The sequence below is a fragment of the Lissotriton helveticus genome, chromosome 8, assembly GCF_964261635.1.
Source record: "Lissotriton helveticus chromosome 8, aLisHel1.1, whole genome shotgun sequence".
NCBI classification, from domain to species: domain Eukaryota; kingdom Metazoa; phylum Chordata; class Amphibia; order Caudata; family Salamandridae; genus Lissotriton; species Lissotriton helveticus.
In genome coordinates, this window is record NC_136069.1 from 299,178,493 (window position 1) to 299,202,471 (window position 23,979).

The window sequence follows — 23,979 nt, forward strand, 5'->3', positions numbered from 1 at the left end:
AACCAGACATAGATCTGTTCGCCACACACAAACGCAAAATGCCCAACCTTCGCCGCCAGGTTCCCACACCCGTTATCCAAGGGCAATGCGATAAGGTTCAACTGATCAGGCAGGTTTGCCTATGCTTTTCCGCCACTCCCACGCATTACACTAGTAGTACGCAAGCTTAAACAACAATCTCTCAAAATGATCCTAGTTGCTCCCACTTGGGCACGGCAACCATGGTTCACGACACTACTCAAACTATCATTAGTCTCTCATCAAAAATGACAGCTTGGGGGGCGTGGTCTTACCAGCGATGCGGTGAGACGTGTCTTCGGGGAGCTCCGGTTATCCGCCACCATTACGAGCTATTAGTGCGGAGCTGGGGTGCCAAAACTGTCGCCCCGGGAGTGGACACTGACCACAGAGACCAGGGGTGCCCGTAGTTTAGAGGACTTGCGGCCTGCAAAGTCCCCCCGGACAGACGGAGGAGAGCGATCGGTGGCCCAGAGGCGGGAGCGGCCATCTTGTGGACCCAGCACTGAAGCCTGCCCCGAGGCTTGCCGGCCCCTGGGGGGGTCTTTGTGTCCCTGCATCTGTGGAGGTGGAGAAGAGACGACGGTCGGGCCGGTATTCGCCGGGGGCCACTGACTGTGACACTACCATTGACCCTCCGGCTGTTGCTGAGATCTTGGGGCCTGTGAAGTGGGGACCCGACCGAGGAGTAGAGGCCCCGGGCGGAGCTGGAGGACTGAGCGGAGCAGTGGAGGCGGGGACTTAACTCGCTGGCTGCTGGGGAAGGCTGTGGCTGGCGGTGAGGCAGTTGGACCGGCCAGCCCTGTGGAGCTTCCAGGGGAGTTCTCGGCGGTGGGGCAGGCAGACTCTGCCCCTTGAGGCTGCTGAGCCCCGCGGCAGCAAATGCAGGCCCTGAAGGTGAGCGGCGAGACTGGGCGCGCGCTCCCCCGCCATTTTACCTCCTCGCACTGTACGGCCAGGTGACCCCGGCCTCTATGTGCTTTCGCCCCTGGAGACTTGTGCCCTACTCGAGGCCCCCACCCTTTTATGTGCTGTTACCTGGGGTGCTCGAAGAGCGCCTGCGGGAGGCCGGTGCTAACAGGCTGCAAGTGGCGACGAGGGGGAGTGCCATTGACCCCCCGGCTATTGCGGATGTCTTGGGACCTGTGAAGTGGTGACCCGACCGAGCAGTAGAGGCCCCGGGCGGAGCTGGAGGACTGAGCGGAGCGGAGGCGGGGACTTTGCTCTCTGGCGGCTGGGGAAGGCCGTTGCTGGTGGTGAGGCAGGGGGACCGGTGAGCCCTGTGGAGCTTCCAGGGGAGATCTCGGCGGCGGGGCTCCCGATTGCGGGGCAGGCGGACTCTGCCCCCTGAGACTGCGGCGCCCAGCGGCAGCAATCGCAGGCCCTGAAGGTGAGCGGCGAGACTGGGCGTGTGCTCCCCCGCCATTTTGCCTGGACGTCCAGGAGATCCCGGCACCTGTGTTTTTGGCCCTGGAGACTTGTGCCCTACTAGAGGCCCCCGCCCATCTGTGTGCTGTCACCTGGGGGGCTCGAAGAGCATCTGCGGGGGGCCGGTGTTGTCAGGCTGCTGCGCAGAGGCGAGGGGGAGTGCCGCGCGGCGGAAGCCACGGCCGCCATTTTGAAGCTGCAGCCTGGAGCGGCCTAGAGCTCCAGATCATTCTTCATCAGCGCAGCGAAGGTCCACGCCCTGCCCTACTCTGCCTAGCTGTTCGGGGGGGAAGCCGACTTTGGACTTCATCCTCGGGGACTTGCATGCAGCGTGTGGCGAGACTGCAGCTAGAAGCCGCCAGGGAGGGGCGCAGTGAGGCAAGTGCACCCCCTCCATTTCGGACCTTGTCCCCCTGTGTGGCCTGTGTAGTGCGATACATTGACCTGGCTGTACGGGCTCCTTTTCTCTGGTGTGGTCCTTGATTATCTGTTATGGGGGGGTCGGGAGTGTTATATGCCATTTGTCTTAAAGTACTGGGCAATACACTATTGGTAACTCGCAGTTACTGCCCTGAGACGGTGGGGCCCCCAACGACAGAAGCTGTAACACCTCTGGCCGGGCCTCAAGTGTGGAGAGGATGGGCAGGTAGTGGCCTTCAGTGGGGTGGCCTGACAGACCGGGAGTTGGGGGGTGATCTATCTGCATGCTATACCAAGGTCGACGCCCTGGACATTGTCAGACAGAAAGCACAGCGATAGGGACGAAAGGATGTCCTCCCTAGGTACCTTGCACCTGGCCTATAGAGAACGCACTACCGGGCTGTCTACGGAACACCTCTGGGCTGGCGATGACGCGCTCCAGAGGGGACAAGGCCGACCCGGCTGTGGCCCACATGGACAACTCTGTTGTGGCGATGTGGGGAAAGTCGGGGGCGTCTGCCCCCACTGAGGGGCCATCGCAAACCACCTGGGACTCGATGCCGGTGACCCAGGCATTCATGACCTCTTTCATGTCGGAGCTCAAAATGGAAATTGGCTCCGAGGTGCACACCTGCGTGCGGGAACTTCGGAAGGAACTTACTGAACTGGGAGACCGGGTAGATGGGCTGGTAAAAATGGTGGATGCCCGTACTGAAGACCAAGAACAATTGTGGCAACGCCTAGCAGTGCTGGAGGCGCAAAACATAGGGCTACAAGTAAAATAGTAGGACTTGGAGAACCGGAGCCGCCGGAATAACCTCCGCATCCGGGGAGTTCCTCTCGGGGAGGAAGGGAATGACATCTTGACATACGTGGCGCAACGCCTCCATGAAGTCTGGGGAGATGATGATGCCTCTCCGCTGGCTTTGGATCGAGCCCATCGGGTCTCCGGGCCCGCGGGGAGGACGGGGCTCATCCCAGACAACTTGACAAGAGTCCACTTTTTTACGTAGAAGGAGGCCATCTTAAAAGCGGCATGGGACGAGCCGGATCTTAGCTACAAAGGGCACAAGATACAGATCTTCCAGGGCTTAGCGCCTAACACTCTGCGACCAAGACAGGCCTTGAAACCAGTAACAGAGAAACTGCGAACCATGGGCATCTCCTACCAATGGGGCCACTCTTTTGCTCTCATTTTCCAGTGGGAAGCCAAGTGAAAAGTGATACGGACCTACACGGAGGTGGCCCAGCTGCTTCGTCTGCCGAAATCGCCGCCGACAAGCCCATCTCGCCCACGGCGTCAGGAGCGCATCCCAGCCAAGCCAACCTGGACCACTGTTCACCGCCATCGACGCTCACCTCCCTTGGACGAGCGGTCCGCTTCGCAGGCCAAACCGGACATCATCATGCATATCAGATCCCTTGAGGGGGATCGGAAGGAGATCACCTCGCTCCTCTCGACTCCATGACCGACTGGGCAGATGCCCGCTATGCGCTAGGAAACATATCTCTATAACACACGCACCCTCCTCCGTAGGTCTGTGGTCTGTAGCGATGTCTTAATCTACGCCCCATCTCCCGGCCAGTGGGGTGGGGAAGGCCGGGACCTTCCCGCTAGATGACCTTGGAACTTGCTGCAGACCTTCCCCGGGCTGTCCCTGAGGGAGTAACATCCCTGAGAGTATCCGAACTCTGGGGATGCCCTGTAACTGGGACAGAGTAGTGCGGCCCTGTTGGCCGATATAGTTTTACACTGATCTGTGGCCCGTTTGGTCACCTTTGGTTTTCTTGACCTTGTCTCTTTCTTCTTGCTTCTCACTGGTTTTCTTCTCTTTCTCCTTTTCTGTGTGCGCTGCAGCACTTTGTGTGGGCTGAGATGGATGACTTCCCTTGTGTCTGTGTCTCTGAAAGGGCGAGGTGGGGGGGTGTGGACGGGCCCCGTTTCGACTTTAACATGACTGTGACCTTACCTAGCCCTTTAAAGGTATTAACGATTAATGTCAGGGGCCTAAACTCCCCCAATAAACATAGACAAACGTGGCACTATCTTCTCCAACAGAGCCCCGACATATTTGTACAGGAAACCCACCTTTTACAGACTGATGTGAGGCGCATGGCTCATACTCAATACCCTCTCCAATTTTGGGCCGCGTCTGACACCAAGTCAGCAGGTGTAGCGATATTGTGCAGGAATGGCATCAGGCGGGGGGAAGCCAAACCCTTTAGGAGCGGGGATGGTCGCTTTCTTAGAGTTAGTGTGGGGATTGGGCGGCGCCTTTTCACTCTGTGCAATATATATGCACCCAACCGGATGCAGGACCGTTACCTCCGGACACTCCTAAAAGAACATGTTCCGCAAGGCGACCCCTCGCTGATTCTGGGGGGGGGACTTTAATTTAGTTTGGGACCCCGAAGCAGATCGCAGTGATGCCTCGTTTGGTGGAGCAGGGGCCATGTCTTTGGCACTGTGCGCACAGATAACCGACTTGGGGCTGCTAGACACGTGGCGTTACCATTCCTCGGGATTGGGAAGCCACTCATTCTATTCTACACCCACCGCTCGTACTCCTGTATTCATTATTTATTTATCTCCCACTCTCTGGTATGGGACATGCTGGGAGCCTCCATGTCTGATATTTCGCTTTCCGATCACGCTCCTGTCGAGTTGCTCCTGCAGAATCCGGCCACTTGCCCTGCCCGAGAAGCGAGGTGGTGCCTGCCGCCGGGTATCCTCCGGGATGCGGCCGACGTGGAAAGCATTAGGATCGCCATTGACTCTTACTACGCTAGTAACGATCTACCGGAGACACCCTACCCCGTGGTGTGGGATGTCTTCAATACCACGATTCGGGGCCATATCACCACTCTCTCAATTGCAGGGTGCGCGAGGCTCGGTCTCTGGAAGATAGCCTGGCGAAGGACATAAAGCAAGTGGAGCAACAGGATCAGGGCCACACTTCGCTGGCGTCTAGACGGCGGCTCGCCAACCTTAGGGGGCAACTTCGGTTCTTGCGCACTAACAAGGCAGAAAATCTTTGCTGGCTTTAAAGCAATGATATTTCGAGGGAGGGGACAAGGTGGGCAGGCTGCTGGCAAGACGGTTGAGGGCGCGTGCAGCCAAGGCCCATATAGCCAATGTCCAGCTGCCGGACGAGACGAAGGCCACTTCGGAGAGGGACAAATGTGAGGCGTTCCGGTCCTATGACTGCACTGTATAAGGTGGAGACACCACCCCCAGATGTGGTGGCGGATGTCCTGAGTAAATATACGGGGATGCAGTTACACCCACACTATACAAAGACCCTGGAAGGCCCTATCACCCAAGTTGAGATAACAGCAGCTATGAGGGATCTCCCTCTTGGGAAGACCCCGGGGCCAGATGGTCTTCCCCTATCCTTCTATCGCATGTTTTAGTCTCAGCTTAGACCTTATCTCCTAAGGCTGTACAACTCTTTTACTGACACAGAAGGACCGTTTTCCGATATGGGTATGGCGGAAATAGCACTGATCCTGGCACAGGGTCAGACTGATTTGCATATAGTCATGTCTGAACTGGGGTGGCAGAGTGGGCTAAAGAACGGTGATTGATTAAACCCAGATCCTTTGACTGGGTGTGAGTGTTTGATTGATTCAGATGCTCCGTCCATCACCACCCCCTTTTGTACCGCTATTGGCCGCCATAAGTGTGGCAGGGTATGCTCAGACGTGAGTCCCTTGCTCACTTTGCCACTGGATTCAAGCAAGCCGGGCTGAGGACGGCTGGAATGCCAGAAACCGGTCCTCGGAAGCTTGTTTCCGGTCCAGGGAAGACATGGCTTGGCAGTTCGGGCTGGACTGTTCCCATGAGGCACAGGGTCAGACTGATTTGCATATAGCCATGTCTAAACTGGGGTGGCAGAGTGGGCTAAAGAACGGTGATGGATTAAACCCAGATCTTTTGACTGGATGTGAGTGTTTGATTGATTCAGATGCTCTGTCCATCACCACCCCCTTTTGTACCACTTTTGGCCGCCATAAGTGTGGCAGGGTATGTTCAGACGTGAGTCCCTTGCTCACTTTGCCACTGGATTCAAGCAAGCCGGGCTGAAGACGGCTGGAATGCCAGAAACCGGTCCTCGGAAGCTTGTTTCCGGTCCAGGGAAGACATGGCTTGGCAGTTCGGGCTGGACTGTTCCCATGAGGCACAGGGTCAGACTGATTTGCATATAGCCATGTCTGAACTGGGGTCGCAGAGTGGGCTAAAGAACGGTGATGGATTAAACCCAGATCTTTTGACTGGATGCGAGTGTTTGATTGATTCAGATGCTCCGTCCATCACCACCCCCTTTTGTACCGCTCTCACCCATATCAACACCAGTGGCAGTCAATTTCAGACAAGGACATTGCTCCCGCACAGTGGTGTCGATTATGGCAGGATAGTCCCAAAATCTATTGCAGTGTCCCGCAGCAGGAAAATGCCTATAAACTCATGACCCAATGGTGTTACACGCCCCAACGTCTTCATATTATGTTTCCTACATCCTCTCCTTTGTGTTGGAGGTGCCGATCCGCAACAGGGGATTTTATCCAGATTTGGTGGGCATGCCCGTCGCTGTTCCTATTCTGGAAAGAAGTCCTTAGCCACATCAAGGGGGTACTGGGGTTCCCTTTGCCTGAAGCCATGAGTACAATCCTACTAGATATCAAACCTGCTAACCTGAAGGCGCTAACCCGGAGCGATTGGATTTCGGCGCTCCAAATGCTAGGAGCGGCCAAGCAGCTTATAGCCCTGTATTGGAAAAAAAACGAAACCCCTCCAATCGCAGCCTGGTTTGTGCGTCTATGGCATGTTGTCACGATGGAGCTCTTCACAGCGCGGCTGCAAGCACGCGACGCACGTTTTAAGGCTGTTTGGCAACCCTTAGTTAAATATCTCTGTGCTGTTGAACATGCGCGCCACGTGCCTACCAAGCTCAGAACACTGCGCCTCTTTGAGGATGCTATTGTCCCTCCCGATCCAGGTAGACTGCTTCCGTAATTGCCCACGTGCATTGAGACCCCATCTCCACTGTTGCCGGACCGGGCCTCTTGCTCTCCACTACTCCCCCCGCGCACACTGCACTTCTCCTTGCTGTGTTGTCCTCCCTCTCTTATCCCCTTTCTTTCCTTTCGTCCTCTCTCTTCTGTTCTCTATCCGCTACCCTTTGGTTTCTTGGGCCCTGTTGTGCCGACTGTCGAATTTGGGCTGGTTACCTGTTTGTTACAAAGGTAGACCTCAGGAGTCTTGCCCTTCCACAGGATCAGATGGCATCACAATATGCGCCATGAGACGCGGCCGGCTCCCTTGGGGTTGTAGGCGAAACACTGTGTACATTCTTGCTTTCTACGCAGATTCTTAGCGACACTAATGTACTGCCCAGTTACACGGCCGGTCCTGTATAGGGTTGTAGGCTTAACGCTATGTATCAAATAGACCTGTGGTATGTTTCTATTTTTTTTTTCTCTTTGTCTGAAAAATAAAACAAATTTGAAACAAAAAAATTACAGCTCTCCCCAAAGCTGCTGACGCAGAACCATGGAGAAATAAGGCACCCACATCTAGCGCAAATGAATCTAGCGATCTGTCTCCTGAAGTCTTAGAGTTCGGTTACCTTAACCTCCCACCGGACTGTATGAATATTATTAAGGAAGCCAGACGCCCCACTACTAGAGCTTACAATTCTGCCAAATGGAAAAGATTCATTATTTACTGCAAAACATCAAAATTGACCCATTAGATGCCTCAGTACAAGACATTGTTTGCCATTTGCTACATCTACAAAGATGCAATTTTGCATACTCATCAATCAGATTGCATCTGGCTACCCTTGCCACCTAATTACAAAACGGACAACATTTGTCATTGTTTAGAGTACCCGCTATCAAAAGCCTTCATGGAATGCCTTAAAAGGATAATTCCACCCAGACTGCCACCTTCCCCTGTGTGGAACCTAAACATTGTTCTTACTAGACTAATGGGTCTCCCATTTGAGCCTTTACACAAATGCGAATTACAATTCCTTACATGGAAAGTAGAGTTCCTTGTCGCAATCACCTCCCTTAGGTAACTTCTGCTTTCCATCTTAATCAGTAGAGTTACCAGTGTTTTTCCAAAACCCTGATTCAGTAGCAGAAAGATCTCTTCACATACTCGACGTCAAAAGAGCTTTACTTTATTACATAGACAGGACTCAACCCTTTAGAAAAACAAAGCAACTGTTTGTAGTTTTCTCTCCACCTCATAAAGGCAACCCCATCTCCAAAGCTGGAATTACCAGGTGGATGGTCAAATGTATTCAAGTATGCTATCAAAAAGCAAAACGCACTTTAACAATTCCCCCTAGAGCGCATTCAACACGCAAACTAGGGGCTTCCATTGCAATCTTAGGGAACATTCTCCTAGAATACGTTTGTAAGGCAGCAACTTGGTCTACTACACCCACCTTCACAGGGCACTAGTCCTAAAAAAAGAAGTGGGGGGACGCTCCAAGTTAGGTGGTGTCACAGGAAGTGACGTCACGACAGAAGGTGACGTCACGAAAGGTAGTTCCCTCTCATTACAGCCTGCCCTCGGACTAGCTGACCAGGGAGGTCTTGAGCTTGGCCTTATCCCGCTCACCCTGAAGCGAGGAGAAAAGAACACTGCCGATACTGTAAGATAACAAGTGGGACCTTTAACCAAATCCAAGATATCCTTAAATCAACAAGTCTTTAAATCAGACAGACTACATCTCAAAATCAGAACGTATGTCTATTTATTTTGACGCATGCCCTTCAATAAATGTATTTTTCTTGTCATTGCATGTCAGTGCCACTCTGTTGTTAAACATATCTCATTTGTCTGCGAAGCTTAACCCTCAAGGAACAAACGGCATTTCGAAAGCCTATCTTTGGGCTGTCATTAACAGTGTTTCACCTATAGTGGGGAAATATTTGCAGCTACTGACCTAGTCATAGCTTTCAATTCGACCCATGTGGCTTGTAAAAATGAGAAGGACTTGTATGCCACACATAACAAGAGACATTTGACAGCTATGACCTTGAACTGTGTTTGGGTCTGGCCACACTTTTGCAAGTGCCTGAAAGAACACGTATTCCACGTGACCGCACAGGAGGCAAAGCTCTGGAGAAAGCCTCCTGCAGATCAGTTTAATTACGGCGTGAACACAATAAACCAAGTTCACGCTGCATACACGCAAGCACTTGCTTTTTACAGAGCCTCGCATTTGACATTGAGATATTTGTCACTCACTAGCAGCGTTATAGGGTAATATGCAAACCTGTCTGATGGCTGCCACAGTGTTCCTAGGCGCATCGTGAGCTCCTCCACGGTGAGCGATCAGACACTATTCCCTGGGGCTTGAGCATCAGCTGTGCCCGAGACTCTGGCACGGGAGGGAACCTAAAGGTTACCACCAGGAAGTAGAAAATGCCGGTAAACCAGGATTAAAGTCCTGTGTGTGGTGAAACTATTCGGTAGCCAGCCTTTTCATTAGTGGCAGCCGTGCGGGCAAGTGACGCCATCACAGATAGCCCAGCTTTTGAGCAGGGGGGACGGTGTCCACCCGGTAAAATAAGTGGGGGGACGCCTTCCACCCGAGTGGTACCCCGACTCGAGCCCTGCACCTTCACCAAACACTATTGTGTTGACGTGCAGGCCAACCAACAAGCTTCTGAGGGCCAAGCTGTTCTTAAGACACTTATTCAAACTACTGCAACAAATACTGGTGACCACCCCTAAGGGAGATGCTGCTGTACAGTCTATGCAAAAGTGTACTATCTGCAGCTCATATGCCACGAACAGAAAATGCTACTTACCAGTATGAATCTATTCTTGGCATGTAGAGCTGCAGAGTAGTACTTGCCCACCCGCCTCCCTCGGACCTGTATCTGTTCCAGTTTCATCTTAATTAGATACACTTACATGGACATCTATTCGATTTCTTACAAACTTCATCATTTCCCTTCATGGCGAAAAACAATCTGAAGATGAAGTTGATGCCCATGCGCACTATTGCCCAAGGGAGGAGTCACCTATCTCGTGACTACAAAAGACTTCTTCTAAGACATTAACAAGGTGCAAGCATCTGAGCCTAACACCAGATAGCAATCCCCAACAACAGATGACGATCTATGCAAAAGTTTACGACTCTGTAACTCTACATGCCAAGAACAGATGCATACTGGTAAGTAGCATTTTCCTTTTCTTCTATTTGGAACTTAAGCTATCCAGGTCCCGCAGTGGGCCACACCCCTAGACATGCAGAGAGCCATGGAAGTCTCCCATCTCTACTCTCCCTCCCATATAAACAACACTAGCTTTGCTTGGCATATGCTGGCTTGCAAGTAGCAGGTTTGCAAGCAAACAGTGCAAGGACAGATATGAGGTGCTGGCACTTAAATCAAAAGTAGTTTTGTGGACTTTTCTTAGAATGCTTCTCTCTTAACTGTTAGTGTTCTCCTGGGTCACATTGGACAGCAGGAAACATGATGCATTTTCAGGCTTATTCCCCTCCCACAGGGCATCACATCAAGCTTGTCACATAGTCATCCAGTCCACTAAATCAGAATCCTTTACTCTCCTCTTAGCACTGTCTTATTTTTCACAGGGTACAGCCTTTGGGAAGCTCTACATTCTTTGTTGTGTTCCTGGCAGTGAGGGTCACAGTAACCCGGATCCTGGTTTTCACTGCTTAAAGTACAGATTTCTATCACAAGTCAAACATCTACCAAAGTACTGGCTGAAGGCCTCCTCTATAATTACAAAGCTGTGGGCAGTGGAAAGATCTGTTGTCAGTCACGTACTCTGCCACCTGTGAATGTTCTCTCTTTTTTTCCATTCAATTCAGGTGGCATTTTCAAATGCTATTCCCACATCAAACGTTTACCCTTGGTTGGTGGGGTTGGGGCACTTGTGTTCAGAAGAAAATGGGGCTCCAAATGTTATTTGATGTGTCGTATGTCCACAAAGCCCTTTGATCAGACTCCAGTTGCTTTCAAGCTTTCACATTTTTAAACATTTATGATCATCCCCACTTTGTAACACTTGAGTCCATGTGTGTGTACGTAGATACTTTATCCTCTTGGTTTGCTATAATAATTTCCCTTCATTTCAAAAACTTTATGGATAGTGTAAGTAGCTGGGTTTTTATGTTGTAGTGCCAATGTAAGGGCATACCCTGCAAAAATACATACGACCCTTATTGGTTTACAGGGATTAAATAAATAATCCCAAATGCTCTATGGTAGTGTGGTTGAGCATTTTAGGCTTATCAGAGGGTATTTTTAAGTATTTGTTGTACGCAGAGTCAATAAATAAGAGAGACACTCAAGAAGAAATTTGAAACCATTTTAGAAAAATAGCACTGATTTTTATATAATTTTGGATACCAAGATCATAGTAATCAGGTAAGTGCTTTCGGAGTTAAAGATTTAGAAATAAAAAATACAGTCAAATAACGGTATTGAGGTATGAGACTCCCAACGTGTAAATGCTATGCACGAAACATACACTGAATACATATACTTGCAAGCGTTTCCGAGGTAGCCTTTTTAGGACTGAAGGTGCTAGGGGCCAAGATCCAATAAACCACCAGCAGTTTGGCTTTATCTACCCTGTTTAGTCCGGTTGCAGAGGTACTGGTTGCGTTGGTAGCCCTGACCACTTCACAGTAAAGTCAATGACAAAGTACCTGTGAAAGAAAGGCTGCAAGGGGGGACAGGGGGACAAGTCTGGTAGAACCCAAAGGGGATCTCAGATCTTGATGGGGGGGGGCTTGGGTGCAGAGGTTTTTTGTGCAGCGGGTCGCTGTAGTTAAAAGCTTTCACTTGACTTTGACGACCTGGAGAGAGAGAAAGAAAACAGGAAAGCAGGGCCACTCTAGATGGAGACCTCGTGGATCCTGAAGTCCCTCGACGGCAGGTCAGTGTTTGGGGTGTCTGGACTGTACATGCAACAAGTCTTGCAAGGGCTCTGGTACCCTGGGCATTGGTGCTGAGAGGCTCTGGGAGGGTTCAACGGCTCGAGACTTTATGAGAGCAAGAGGGCTGACCTCTAAGACTCACTGCAGCCTCTTCCTGGTGAATTGCTCCCTCAGTGGGCCCAATGGCCAGGAAGAAGTGCTGGGTTGATTTAGTCAGGGCCTGCAAATGCAGCGGGATGGCTGCTCCACCCCAAGGGGGATGCTGCTAGGTTGTTGAAGGTAAGAACAGTCCTTCAAGGTTTTGGGGAGGCTGTTCAGATTCTGGCCGAGTCGGTCTTTGTGTTTGTCCCTGTGCAAGCAGACTGGGAGGGTTAGGTGCCCATCTCGGTGAAGGACCTCTGTTCTTACACTTTTGGCTCTTCTTTGTCCTTCATTTGGTTCACAGTAGACTAATCTGAGTTCATGGTATCAAGGGGACCCCTAAATACTGAATTTAGGTGCACTTAATGAAGTTTAGGGTTGTAGCCAATGGTCTACTTACCCCTGAGGTGACTACACCCCTTATATGAACTTCCTGTGAAGGGTGGGCATAATCCTGGACCAGAGTTCCTAGTTTCACCAAATTCAAAATGGTGAAACCCTTTCTTGGCTGTCGACTTCAGGTGGCTCATTTTTAGTGGTGTGCTTAGCCTGAAAAGTTTGACACACTTTCTGACTAATTTCCCACCTGCTCTGGTGCCAAATGGACACCAGGGCAGGGGGTGGTGTTCCCCAGGTCTGTGGGGGAAGCCTTAATCATATATCAGGGGTGGCAGAGGCTTTGAAGCCTCCGCCCTTGACATGCTAATTCACCAACCATCCTGGAGCAGGCATTGTTTCTGGTCCCTGAAAGCGCAGGGCTCTCACCTACAGGGAATCAGAAACTGGTCTGTGGTGGCAGGCTGAACGATACCAGTCAGCCAGCACACTAGAGGACTAGAAGGGTTCGAGGGCACCTCTAAGGTGCCTTCTGGGTGCACGTCATAATCTAGGGGTACCATTTACAAGGGACTTGCAGAGCTGCGAAAAACCTTGCCAGTTGAGTTACAATTGGACAGTTAACTTACTTTAAGGGCAATAGCACTGGGGTGCTAGTTAGCAGGGATCCAGTGCATTTCAGTCAAAAAGTATTAGTACTATGGTACAAAGTGGGGATGCCCATGCCAAAAAGGACACATTCCTACAGGTAGTTCATATGGCCTCACCTCATCCCTTGTATTGTCTTGTTGTTCTTGGTGCTGCATTGCTTTCTGTTCCTACTGCTGGGAGGTGTTTGGTCTGTATAATTCAAACTCTTACTCTACATTCGATGCTGCACTCCTTAACACATTTTTTTCCAAAGTATTTCTATCCTGGTTCTTACATGAGTGTTTTTTTCATAAGCAGGAATTGAGGCTCAGCCAGTGCAAATCCTCCCAGCAGAGTTGTATCTTGTGAGACACAGTAGCTGCGTTTCTGTCTAGTGTTTTAAATCCAGAAATTTTTTTTCAGGGAATTTGGTGCCAACTTGCACATATTGAACCATTCATGCATGCAGCGGAATGGAGTGAAGGAGCAATTAAAGAATTTAGAAAACTAGTACATGAAAATATTATGTCATGTTCAGTCATTAGTAAGTGACTTTATTTCTTCTGTGCTGTTTTTAAATGATAATTACAAATGTTCATAATACATGTTTAAATGATTTTTATGCTTATTCATTTACTAAAAAATATTTCTGACTGAAGCATTATTTTGTGAAAAGTAATTGTAAACTGTGCACTTGTGGCACCTTATTCCAGTTGCCCTATCTGTAGATCACTGTCCTCAAAGTTCATCCCACAACTTCAGCTTATATAGCATGCCACGTGATGTCTGAATGTATTTATAAAGTCTATCCTTTGTAACTGCCTATGACTGCTGGTGGAATTCACTTTACCCTATCCAGAAGAGCAGTGTCCCTTTTAGATCTTCTTATACAACGTAATGGCTCTTGCACACAGTAATGGTAAACAAAAGTCACCTAAGTGCTACATCTTTGAATCCTTCCATGGGTCCCACAGTAACTGGACTCCTAAAGGCCCAGACGTGCAGCGGCTACTTGTGCCCCTGAGCGAACCACATTTTCTTTTGTTGGGGCAATTCAGCTGTTTGACCTCATCTGCTAGCTCACCATCTTAGGGTCATTGCTAAATTATTGGATGCCTAGATAATGCGCTCTGGGATTTGAAAGTCCATAGTTTTATTCTCTTTTTTCAGCTCTATAGTTTGAAGCTCTGCATCTAAGTATATTGATTAGTAAGATATAATAGAGAGGCTTGTTGCTTTATGGGAGCAGCTGCTATTGTGAGAGGAAATAAACTGTCAAAAAGGCAGATATGCATGAAGTAGGTCAAGCAGTCTTATCAAGACAGCAGACAGCTATCTGTTTCCAAGGTGTCTCCTCTTTCTCTTGGTGCAGTCAGCGTGGTTATCCTACACATGCTACATATAGGAGAGCTATCTTTCATTTACGACAAACAGCAGGGATGACCATACTTAGTCAGATGATCTCACCAGTGTAGAAAGTAAATTACCCATCATGTTCCATCAACAGCAGGCATAATATTTGATTAAGCTTTGCCAAACTTTCACTGCCACAGACCTTAAAGCTACTGTAGGAAATTGCCCCTTTTTGACATGGTCACCCCCACTTTTTGCCTGGTATCTGATGTGATTTGGACTGGAAGTGCTAACCAGGTTCCCAGTGCCAGGTTGCTTTCCCAAAACTGTGCAATTGTATCCCCAATTGGCAGCTCCTTTAGTACACTCTAAGTCCCTAGTAAATAGTACCCCTGGTGCCTATGGCCTCAGGTAATATACTAAGGAGGGTCCTCCAAGTGCTGCAGCATGAATTGTGCCACCCTAAGGGATCCCTCACCAAATTCATGCAAGATTGCCATTTCAGGCTGCGTGCTTTGGTGCAGACAAATAGTGAAAACATGACATGACCCATATGCCTGTGTGCCATTTCCCCTAACACTGCATGTAGTATTTGTGAGTGACCCCTACAGCAGCCCTTACATCCCTAAGGCAGGGTGCATTATATTACATACGAGGGCATATCTGCATGAGTAGATACTCCCCTGTCCTGGTGAGTTTCCATTACTGCCAGTTGATCGGGGAAGCCATTTTTAAAGCATGTGCTAAAGACTGGTGAAAACGAGTTTCCCCCAGCTACATGATGGCTTCACTGAAGAGAGAGACGTTTATTATCATACATCTCGTATTAAAAAATCACCGCCTTAGAGGTCTTCCCTGAAGACCTACCAGCTAAAGGTGTGCTGGCAACAGGTTTTCGCCAGCCTGGCACAAGAGACGAGTTTTTGGCCCCAAATGGTGAGGGCCTTTGCGCTCAGGAGGCCAGAAACAAAGCCTGCTTGGGCTTAGTGTTTTCACCCCCTTCCACAGGATGACCTGTAGATTAGCATTCCGTGGCAGGTGAGCTTTAAAGAGCCCACCGCCTTCAGTATGCGAATCTGGTTTCCCTCGCAGGAGTAGCTGGCCCCTTTTGTCAAGAGCTCTTTGGCGCCTGGCAGGTGGGAAAATTAGCTAGTCAGATAGGCGTGTCAACCGTCAAGCTAACCGTCAATCGCGAAATTGAGCCAAAGCCGTGTTGTCCTGCATCTGTCATGCCTCCAAAGCCTAGAAGGAATACCTGCCTTCAGTAAAGATTCAAAGAGGCCAGTAGAGTAGCGGAGCTGCTCACTTGCATCCTGCAGGCACCACAAGAAGAATTGCAAGGACTCTGGATCTACCAAAACCCGACGCCACTAAGCACCACTGCACCTGAGCCCCCAGCGCGAGTCGAAGTGGGCCACGGTATCAGCGTGGGTCCCCCAGCCTTCAAGAGACAGACTCCACTTTGGTTTCACCCCTTGGTAAGTCTCTGCCACCTGCAGCCTCTGTTTGTAGGCCCCCGTCAAACGGAAGTGCTCCCGGATGAAGAAACCAGACACCTTAAAGACCCTCTGCACCTACCCGCCCCAGCGTGTGGAGAAAAGGACCACCGGTGTCACCACATCCCCTGGCATCACAAGACCTGAACCCTTTGGTTGGTTCAATACAACTGGCCTACCACTCCAAATCTGGAGGCTCTTTTCCTGCAGGCCGATCTCTGTTACCTAACATTGAACACCAGACATTGTTTTGCACCACTGCACCTGGTTGACCAAATGACACGGGCGGTGACCTGCAGGTGCTGCCTTTGATATTGTCCCATACACACCTTAAGTCCTGGAGATTGGACTCCTAAGTCTGCGTACTGTACCGGAATGTAGTACTTCTTTTTCCTCCAATAGGATAACATTGCAGCTTTCGAAAAATGCACTGGGGACTTTTAAAAACTGAAAGTATTTCTCTTGCAAAACATACATACCTGATAATACTGATTCTGGTGCCTAAACATATACAAAGATGCATTGTATTTTTATAAATTGGTTTGGATCTCCTTATTGTGTTGTATGCATCATTTATTGACTATTGTTTGTTTGCAGATGTCTATCACCCCTCTTTGATAAGCCTAAAGCTCCTCGACCACACTACCCAGTAGAAGAGCACCTTGGGATTCTTACAGCAAGTTCCATGTCCACTCATAAGGGAAAACATGTACTCTTTTCATAATAGCCCTCATTTTGGTATATTATATAGAGAGCCAACTTACTCCAGCTACCTTCATACCTCTGACTGTAAGCAGTTCCTTCATGCTGATTTCCAGCTAGGGTCTGTAGCAAGCTGGACTTTTCTTTGCAGATCCCCCCCCCCCCGTTCTGCCCCTATTTGAATTGCTAAATGCTGGTTTTTGACTTTGGCAGTGAAGTCTGCTAACCAGGCTCCAGTGCTAGTGTCTTTAAAATGAAATGCTTAATTGTTCATCAGTTGGCAAGGACTTTATCTCCCCATGTAAGTCCCTAGTAAATGGTACCCTGGTACCTAGGGCATTGGCACTAAAGACTCTCCCTAAGGACCTTAGCATATATTAAGCCATTGCAAGCTGCATGAAATGGTGAAAACCATGTGCACAGCATATACTATTTGTAAGTCACCCCATTAGCATTCCTTAAGGCCCCAAGACAGGATTCATTATATTATATGTGAGGTTATATCTGCATGAGCAGATGTTCCCCTGTCATTTCTTAGTTCCATTGCCACGACGTTGCAAGTGATGAGGTTGCCATCTTCAGCATATTTACCGGGCAGTGGTCATTACGAGTTACCGAGCTATATAATGGCTTCACTGAAAATAAACACCTCGTGTAAATGCATCTGTACTAATGCCAGAACTAGATTTATCATGACTTGCACCCAGAGGGCACCTCAGAGGTACCCCCTGAATCCTACTAGTCTCTTAGTGTGCTGGCTGACTGGTATCTCCCAGCCTGCCACCAAAGACGCAGTTCTGACCCCTGCAGGTGAGGGCCAGCGCTCGCTGAGGTCCGAAACAGTGCCTGTCCAGATGAAGGTGATCGATCACACCTTCTCCAACAGGACGGCTAGCAAATTTAGCATATCAAGGCCAAAGTCTTTATAACCTCGGCTCCTTTTGATATGGGACCACTGCCTACCCCCTGATGGCAAACAACCATTACAACGTAGTAATTACAACACAACATCCTTTACATCGCATGCCATTACAATGAAGACATTACAAACCATGTCACTACAACACATGCCATTACAACGAATGCCACTACAACACATTATAAGTAATGGGAAATAGTAATTTTTACCCCAACATTTACCCTACTGTTGCACTCAATGTAGTTGGAATATTAGTTTTTACCCCTACACTATCCAACACTTACACTATCCAACACTTATACTACTGTTATCCAACACTTACACTACTGTTGCCCTAAAAGTATCATGCGTTGTAATGGTATGCTTTGTAGTGGTATGTATTGTAATTTAATGCGTTGTAAGTGTAGATTCTAAAAATGGGATGTGATGGCATGCGTTGTAAACGTTTCTGTTTAACGTGTCCTATTCCCCCCCAGACATGGGAATGGCACCTCCAGCCCTGGAACCCATTTGGCACCAGAGCAGGCGGAAAAATTAGGTAGTCAGAAGGCATGTTGACTTACATTCTAGTCACACCCTTAACCCCTTCCGTGCTCATGACGAGCCCAGCTCATCATGAGGCACGGTGGCCGTGTGCTCATGACGAGCTGAGCTCGTCATGACACGCGCGGCGCTCACATGCGGGCTAATTCCCCCGCTGTGCTGAGCGTTCCATTAAATGGGCGTGGTCATGACGAGCTCAGCTTGTCATGAGCACAGCGCCACCGTGCAGCGTGACGAGCCGAGCTCGTCACGGGCACCGTGGCGCTGCGCGCTCCTTCCTCCCCCCAGCGCCGAGGGGGAATTAGCCCCGCGGCGAAGGTGTTATGGTGGGCTACCTGAAATAAACAACAAAAAAAGGGTTTCATCACTTGGATTTGGTGACGCTAAGAACTCTGGGTCAGGTTTATGCCCCCCTCTCCCCAGAATGTGGTCATAAAGGGGTGTCGTTTTTCAGCAGTAAGAAGCCCTTTGGCTACTACCCTATTCTTCCCTTAACACACCTAATTCCAGTATTTAGGTGTTCCTGTTGACATTAGGAACTCAGATTTGTCTACTGGGAACTGAAGGAAAGTCAAAGGAGAGCAGTCCGTGAGAACTGAGGACTTTATCACTACTTGGTGCCAAACCATGCCTTACTGCTGGAACCAACTTGTCCTAAAGCTGAACCTCTCCAAAAGCTGTGGAGGAACATCCAGCAACTTCAACAACCAAGCACCATCTCCCTAGGTTGGAGGAGCCATCCACCTGCATTTGCAGGCACCTTAAGCATTTGTCGGGTACTGTTGGCCATTGGGCCCACCCAAGGAGCAGTATGACCTGAAGAAGTGCCTTAGGAGGTCAACCCCTTCTCTCTTCATTTGCAAGATGCTAAGCTCTCCAGAAGCCACCCGCACCAATACCCTGATCACCCAGGTACTTTCTCCCACCAATGCTTGTTTGTGTCCAGTCCGGACACCACCGCCACAAAGACTTACCCGCACACCAAGGGACTACGAGAGAGATGGGCTCCACACCGACAGTGGCCCTGCTGTTTCTTTTCCTTTCTCTGCAGGAATACAGAGATCCGTGAAAGCCTCCAACACTAAAGTGGCCCTCCAGCCAGCACCCTTGCAACCAAGCTTCACAGCGGCCTATATCTCTGCCTGTCTCCCCTTGGCCGAGTAGCCTCCATGAGCTGAGCCCACCCTTTGGATCCTGGTGGACTTGTCCCCAAGTCTCCCTTTGCAGACTCTGTTGTTTATAAAGGTTCCTTTAAACTTTGACAACTAACTGGGCTCAAGGCTTCCATTGCGAACAGCACCTTTGCACCCAAACACACAAGGGCAGGTAAACCTATACTGCTGGTGGTACTTTGGACCTTGACCACTGAGCATCATTTAGTCCTAAAGTGTACCCTCTACCACCATTTGCAATACCTGTATGCAGTGCATGTCTTTATCTTCCGTAAGATAACATTATCACATTTAAGTCTCATGCTTCAAATTTGACAGATTTGTTGTTCAGCTGTTTTACTGTGTAAAAACAATAACGAACTAAAAGAACTTAACTGATCCCGAAGATCTGGTGCCTAAATGCTATCCTATGGGAAATACATACACTGCATGGGTACACTTACAAACGATTCTCAGGGTTACTGTTCTGGACTTAAGGTACTTGAGAATGGAGAGTTCAGGATATTCAGGCCATGATACTGGTATTTCAGCCTCTGTCATGAGACTGACTCTGAGGCTGCTAGGTCTCAAGGCCTCCTGCCTTCTGCTCGTGACACATACCCACAATCTCTCTGACATGGTCCAGATCCCAGAGAGAACTGTAAAAAATCTGGAGTAGTGGTTAGCAAACCACGATTGGGCCGAAGGCAGACCCCAACCAGATTTGACAGTTGTGACCGATGCGTCACTCCTGGTGGTGTGGCCATCTGGCAGTGGTGGTGATCATCAGAGGCCGCTGGTGTCTGGCGGAATCCAGAATCCACATCAACCTGCTGAAGCACCATGCTGTCTGGCGGGCATTGAAAGCCTCTCTACCCTCCATCAAGGAAACGCTATTGCAAGTCCTTACGGACTACCCACCGTCATGCGGTAATGAAACAAATAGGCTGGGGTGAGATCGTGGACCCGTTGTCAAGAGGCCCTACACCTCTTGACATGGCTAGAACGCTGGGGCATATCTCTGGTGGTTCAACACCTGGTGGGCTCTCTGAATGTCAGGGCGAACAAATCAGCTGAAGATACCTAGCGGATCACAAATGGCATCTCCATTCGGAGGTGGTGTAAGGTCTTTTTCAGCAGTGGGGAGAGTCTTGGTTAGATCTGTTCGCCACCTCTGGGAACACCCTGTGTCAGCAGTTTTGCACTCTGGACTTTCCAAGGCGGCTCTCCTTTGCAAACACTTTTTAGCTCAAGTGGTGAGTGTGAGAAGTTGGCCTGATATGCAGTGCTCACTATTCTAGTGATCACTATGTATGAGTCCAGACAACCCTTATTGATGATTGGTTGTAAGTCAACCTGATAGACCAGCTATCCTAGTAGCATGGATACGAGCAGTCCAAGGCTAAGACTCTAGAGGGCGTGTTAAGCCAGCTGTTTTACCATCACATTACCCCTTGAACACCAAGTGAAAGGACACCACACAAGTTGTTATCAAAAATAAAGTATATTTATTTATAACAGGACTACCCTGGCTCTTTATGAGACAGGGAGCTAAGCACACAACAAAACTCTTAAAGAATTACTGAAAGTCGCACAATTTACACAAATGCCCGAGGGGCACGAAAAACCATATACACAAGAAGTGGAATGCGAAGTTACTAGCAGGTAAGTAATACTTTTCTAGACTGTAGAAACGCTAGGCCTACAATGCTGAACCCTTGGATTAGAAGCAGGAGGCCTAGGGACGCCGTGTGCAGAGTGGGAACTCTCACGCGTAATGCGGGGACAAGTCTATGGATACTAGCAATCACAAAGTTACTGTTCTCGGGCGAACCCGACTAGGTGGGTCGAAAACAAGAGTGGATCCGAACACTTAGGGTGTTGGACTATGCTGGAGCACCGGAGTACTCAGTTTACCTAGCCCAGGGGCTGCGGCTGCATAGGGTTCAAGTTGCGTCGGACACCCTTGTTGAAGAACCAGGAGCCTGAAGAAAGAAGTTGCTGGCAGGCGGCCAGTGAAGAAGTTCGTGGTGATCCAAGCCTGGATCAGGGAAGAAGAAGACCTGTAAGCAGAGGGGACCAAGTTCTGAATCACTAGCCAGTGATTTAGGTGGGCACCAGGATGGCACCGGACAAAGTCACCTCGACCAGGTGAGTGGGCGCTGCTGGGCTCTGCAGTCTCTCGGACCAGGAGGCGTTGTCGGCGACCAGGATGGAGGTGCGAGCTGTCCCACGAAGGTCTCTGCTGTCGACGTCGCTGGACCCAGGATTGGGGCAACAAGTCTTGGCAAATGCAAGCCCACGCTGTGGACTTAAAATGGAGTCTGGAGTGGACCAGGAGGGTCCAGGGTGCTCCTCTTTTGGAGGGGAGCAAGGGCTAGTCTGGAGCAACCAGACCAGCGGTGTTTGTCGTCGTGAAGCGTCGTAAGAGGGCCACTAGCCAACGGGCAAGTGACCTGGACAACGCGGTGAGCAGCAAAGAGCAGAAGGGCCCCACGCAGATCTCGTGGATGCAGGGGGGCTGAACTTCGGTGCTGGAGCTGCTCAGGGTCGGGGCTTCTCTTACCCCAAAGCACTCAGTCGAGGGTCACTCGGTGGTCGTGCTGGACAAGCGTCGTGCAGTCTTCAAAGATGGCCGGTCCCTCGAGGTCTCGTCACACCCACGGATCACAGCTGGGCTGATGATGCAGGTTGAGGTCAGAGGTGCCAGGGAAGCCGGTTCTCGTTGAGCTGGGCAGTCTTGATCCGGAGGAGAGACTTACAGCAGACCGCGATGCTTGGTTGGTGCCTACTGCTGCAGGGTGACTACTCCTTAGTCACAAGGGAGAAATCTTAGGAAGAGTCTTGAGTTCCTCTCGTAGAAAGTCGGTTCAGGATTCAAAGATTGATCTAATTTGGAAGGGGGCCTGCTCCTACCTTTATCCTGCAAAAAGGGGCTGGCACGCGACTAAGTCCTGCCCTATGGGTGGGACTAGGAGGGGGGTGGTTACACCCCTCTCCTTTGCCGGGCTTTTCCCCAGATCAGGGGCTGGAGTGCCCCTGGAACTGGTTCAAGCCGGCCTATGCATACTGAGCACCGGGGTGCCACTTGCAGTCATCTTCCTCTAAAGCCCTGCCTACCTAGGATACACAAAATCCTGTCTGGGACGGTGCTGGCACCGCCCCTGGCAGGAAACCCTTTGTCCTTGCCTCCTGTGCTGGGAGGACTCCCAGCAGCAGGAGGGCAGACTTGTGTCTCGGTGGCAGCATCCATCTTGGCCTACCAGGGGCTGCAGCATGTATTATGCCACCCCTGGCTGGCCATCCAAATCTGACACAACTGGCTGCACGACAGCTGGGGCAAGGTGGTGTAATCACCCTTTGCTGTAGATATAGTATACGTATATCTAAACCTAAAATGGACACATATCCTCCTATCAGTCACTCCTATGGCAGGCCTTAACAATCCTGAAAGCAGCAGAGTGCTTGGAATTATGTGAGATGGTGCTCTGGCATGAGCTGAGCCCGTCTGCAGCTTGCGGAACCAAGTCCTAATAGCTGTTCCATGATAACGCTATACCATATACTCTTAAGTGCATTATCAACCTCGCGGTTAAATGCTAACTCTGGTATAGCATTATCAAAACATGTCGAGTAAGGTGTCATACGAATTGGAATACTACCCCCTCGCCAATTCTGGCGACGGGGGTAGCATTCCACCCTTCTAGAGGGACACGACATGTATGTAACTGTGAACCCCGGTTAAAACTAACTCGAGCCTTGGCATCACAAAATGGATGCTGCCACCACAGACACAAGTCTGACCTCCTGCTGCTGGGAGTCCTTCCAGCGATGGAGGCCTGGACAAAGGGTTTCCTGCCTTGGGAGGTGCTAGCACCACCCCAGACAGGATTTTGTGTATTGAGGTAGGGAGGCCTGAAAGGAATGAGACATGCCTGGGGCACACAAGGTTCCCTGTGCATGCACTGGTTCAAACCATCCCTGCCCCAGCTCTGGCGCGAAAACCGGACAAAGGATAGGGGGTGTAACCCCCCCCCTTCCTGGTCCCACCCAGGGGAGGGACCTAGTCAGTAGTGCAGCCCCCTTTAGCAGGATAAAGGTAGGAGCTGGTCCCATTCCAAATTAGATTATCCTGAACCATTCTACAAGAAAAAACTCTGGACTTCGACGTTCTGCTCCACAGAAGACTGAAGAATCTCCCTTGTGGGCAAGGAGTGTCCACCCTGCAACAGCAGGCACCATCAAGCGTGCAGCGGCTTCACTTTGTCGTCTTCCCTCGAGGATCCAGACTTCAGAGCCCGATGAGACCCGAATTCCCAGACCTCTCCGACCTCAACCTACATCTGCAGCTCAGCTGAGACCCGTGGGTGCGACGAGACACGTGGGACCGGCCATCTTGAACGAACCTGCACTTCGCTTCCAACACGACTCCCGAGGTAAACTCGACCAAGTGCTTTGGGGACTGAGAAGCCCCAGCCCCGAGCAGCCCCTGCACCGATGATCAGCCCACCAGCATCCACGAGATCTGCGTGGGGCCCTTCTGCTTGTTTGCTGCTCGACTCGTTGTCTGGTCACTTGCCGGCTGGCTAGTGGCCTCCTAGACGACGAACCTTGAAATCTTTGCTGCTGGTCTGGTTGCTCCAGACTGGCCCTTGCTCTCTTCCAAAAGAGGGGCACCCCGGACTCTCCTAGTCCGCACCAGACGCTTTTTCTACTCCCCGCGTTGGTTGCCTTTGCCAAGGCCTGTTGAAGCTGATTCCGGAACAGACACTGCCGACAGCGAGAGCCTGCGTGGGACAGCTCGTGCCTCCATCCTGGTCGTCGAAGACACCTCCTGGTCCACGTTGCTGCAGAGTCAAGCGTCCACTCTTCACCTGATCGCGACGACGACATCTGGTTCC

The 23,979-nt window shown here is 50.3% G+C and overlaps 1 protein-coding gene across 1 annotated transcript in view; it reads left to right on the forward strand.

Annotated features, from left to right (window-relative positions):
• The window catches only part of RNF17 (ring finger protein 17), a 3,010,943-nt gene that overhangs the window by 1,704,282 nt on the left and 1,282,682 nt on the right, over positions 1 to 23,979 (forward strand). Inside the window, exon 22 of the mRNA XM_078657063.1 lies at positions 13,338 to 13,458. Within this exon, the coding sequence (XP_078513189.1) occupies positions 13,338 to 13,458 (121 nt within the window). The remainder of the gene's footprint in view (positions 1 to 13,337; positions 13,459 to 23,979) is intronic.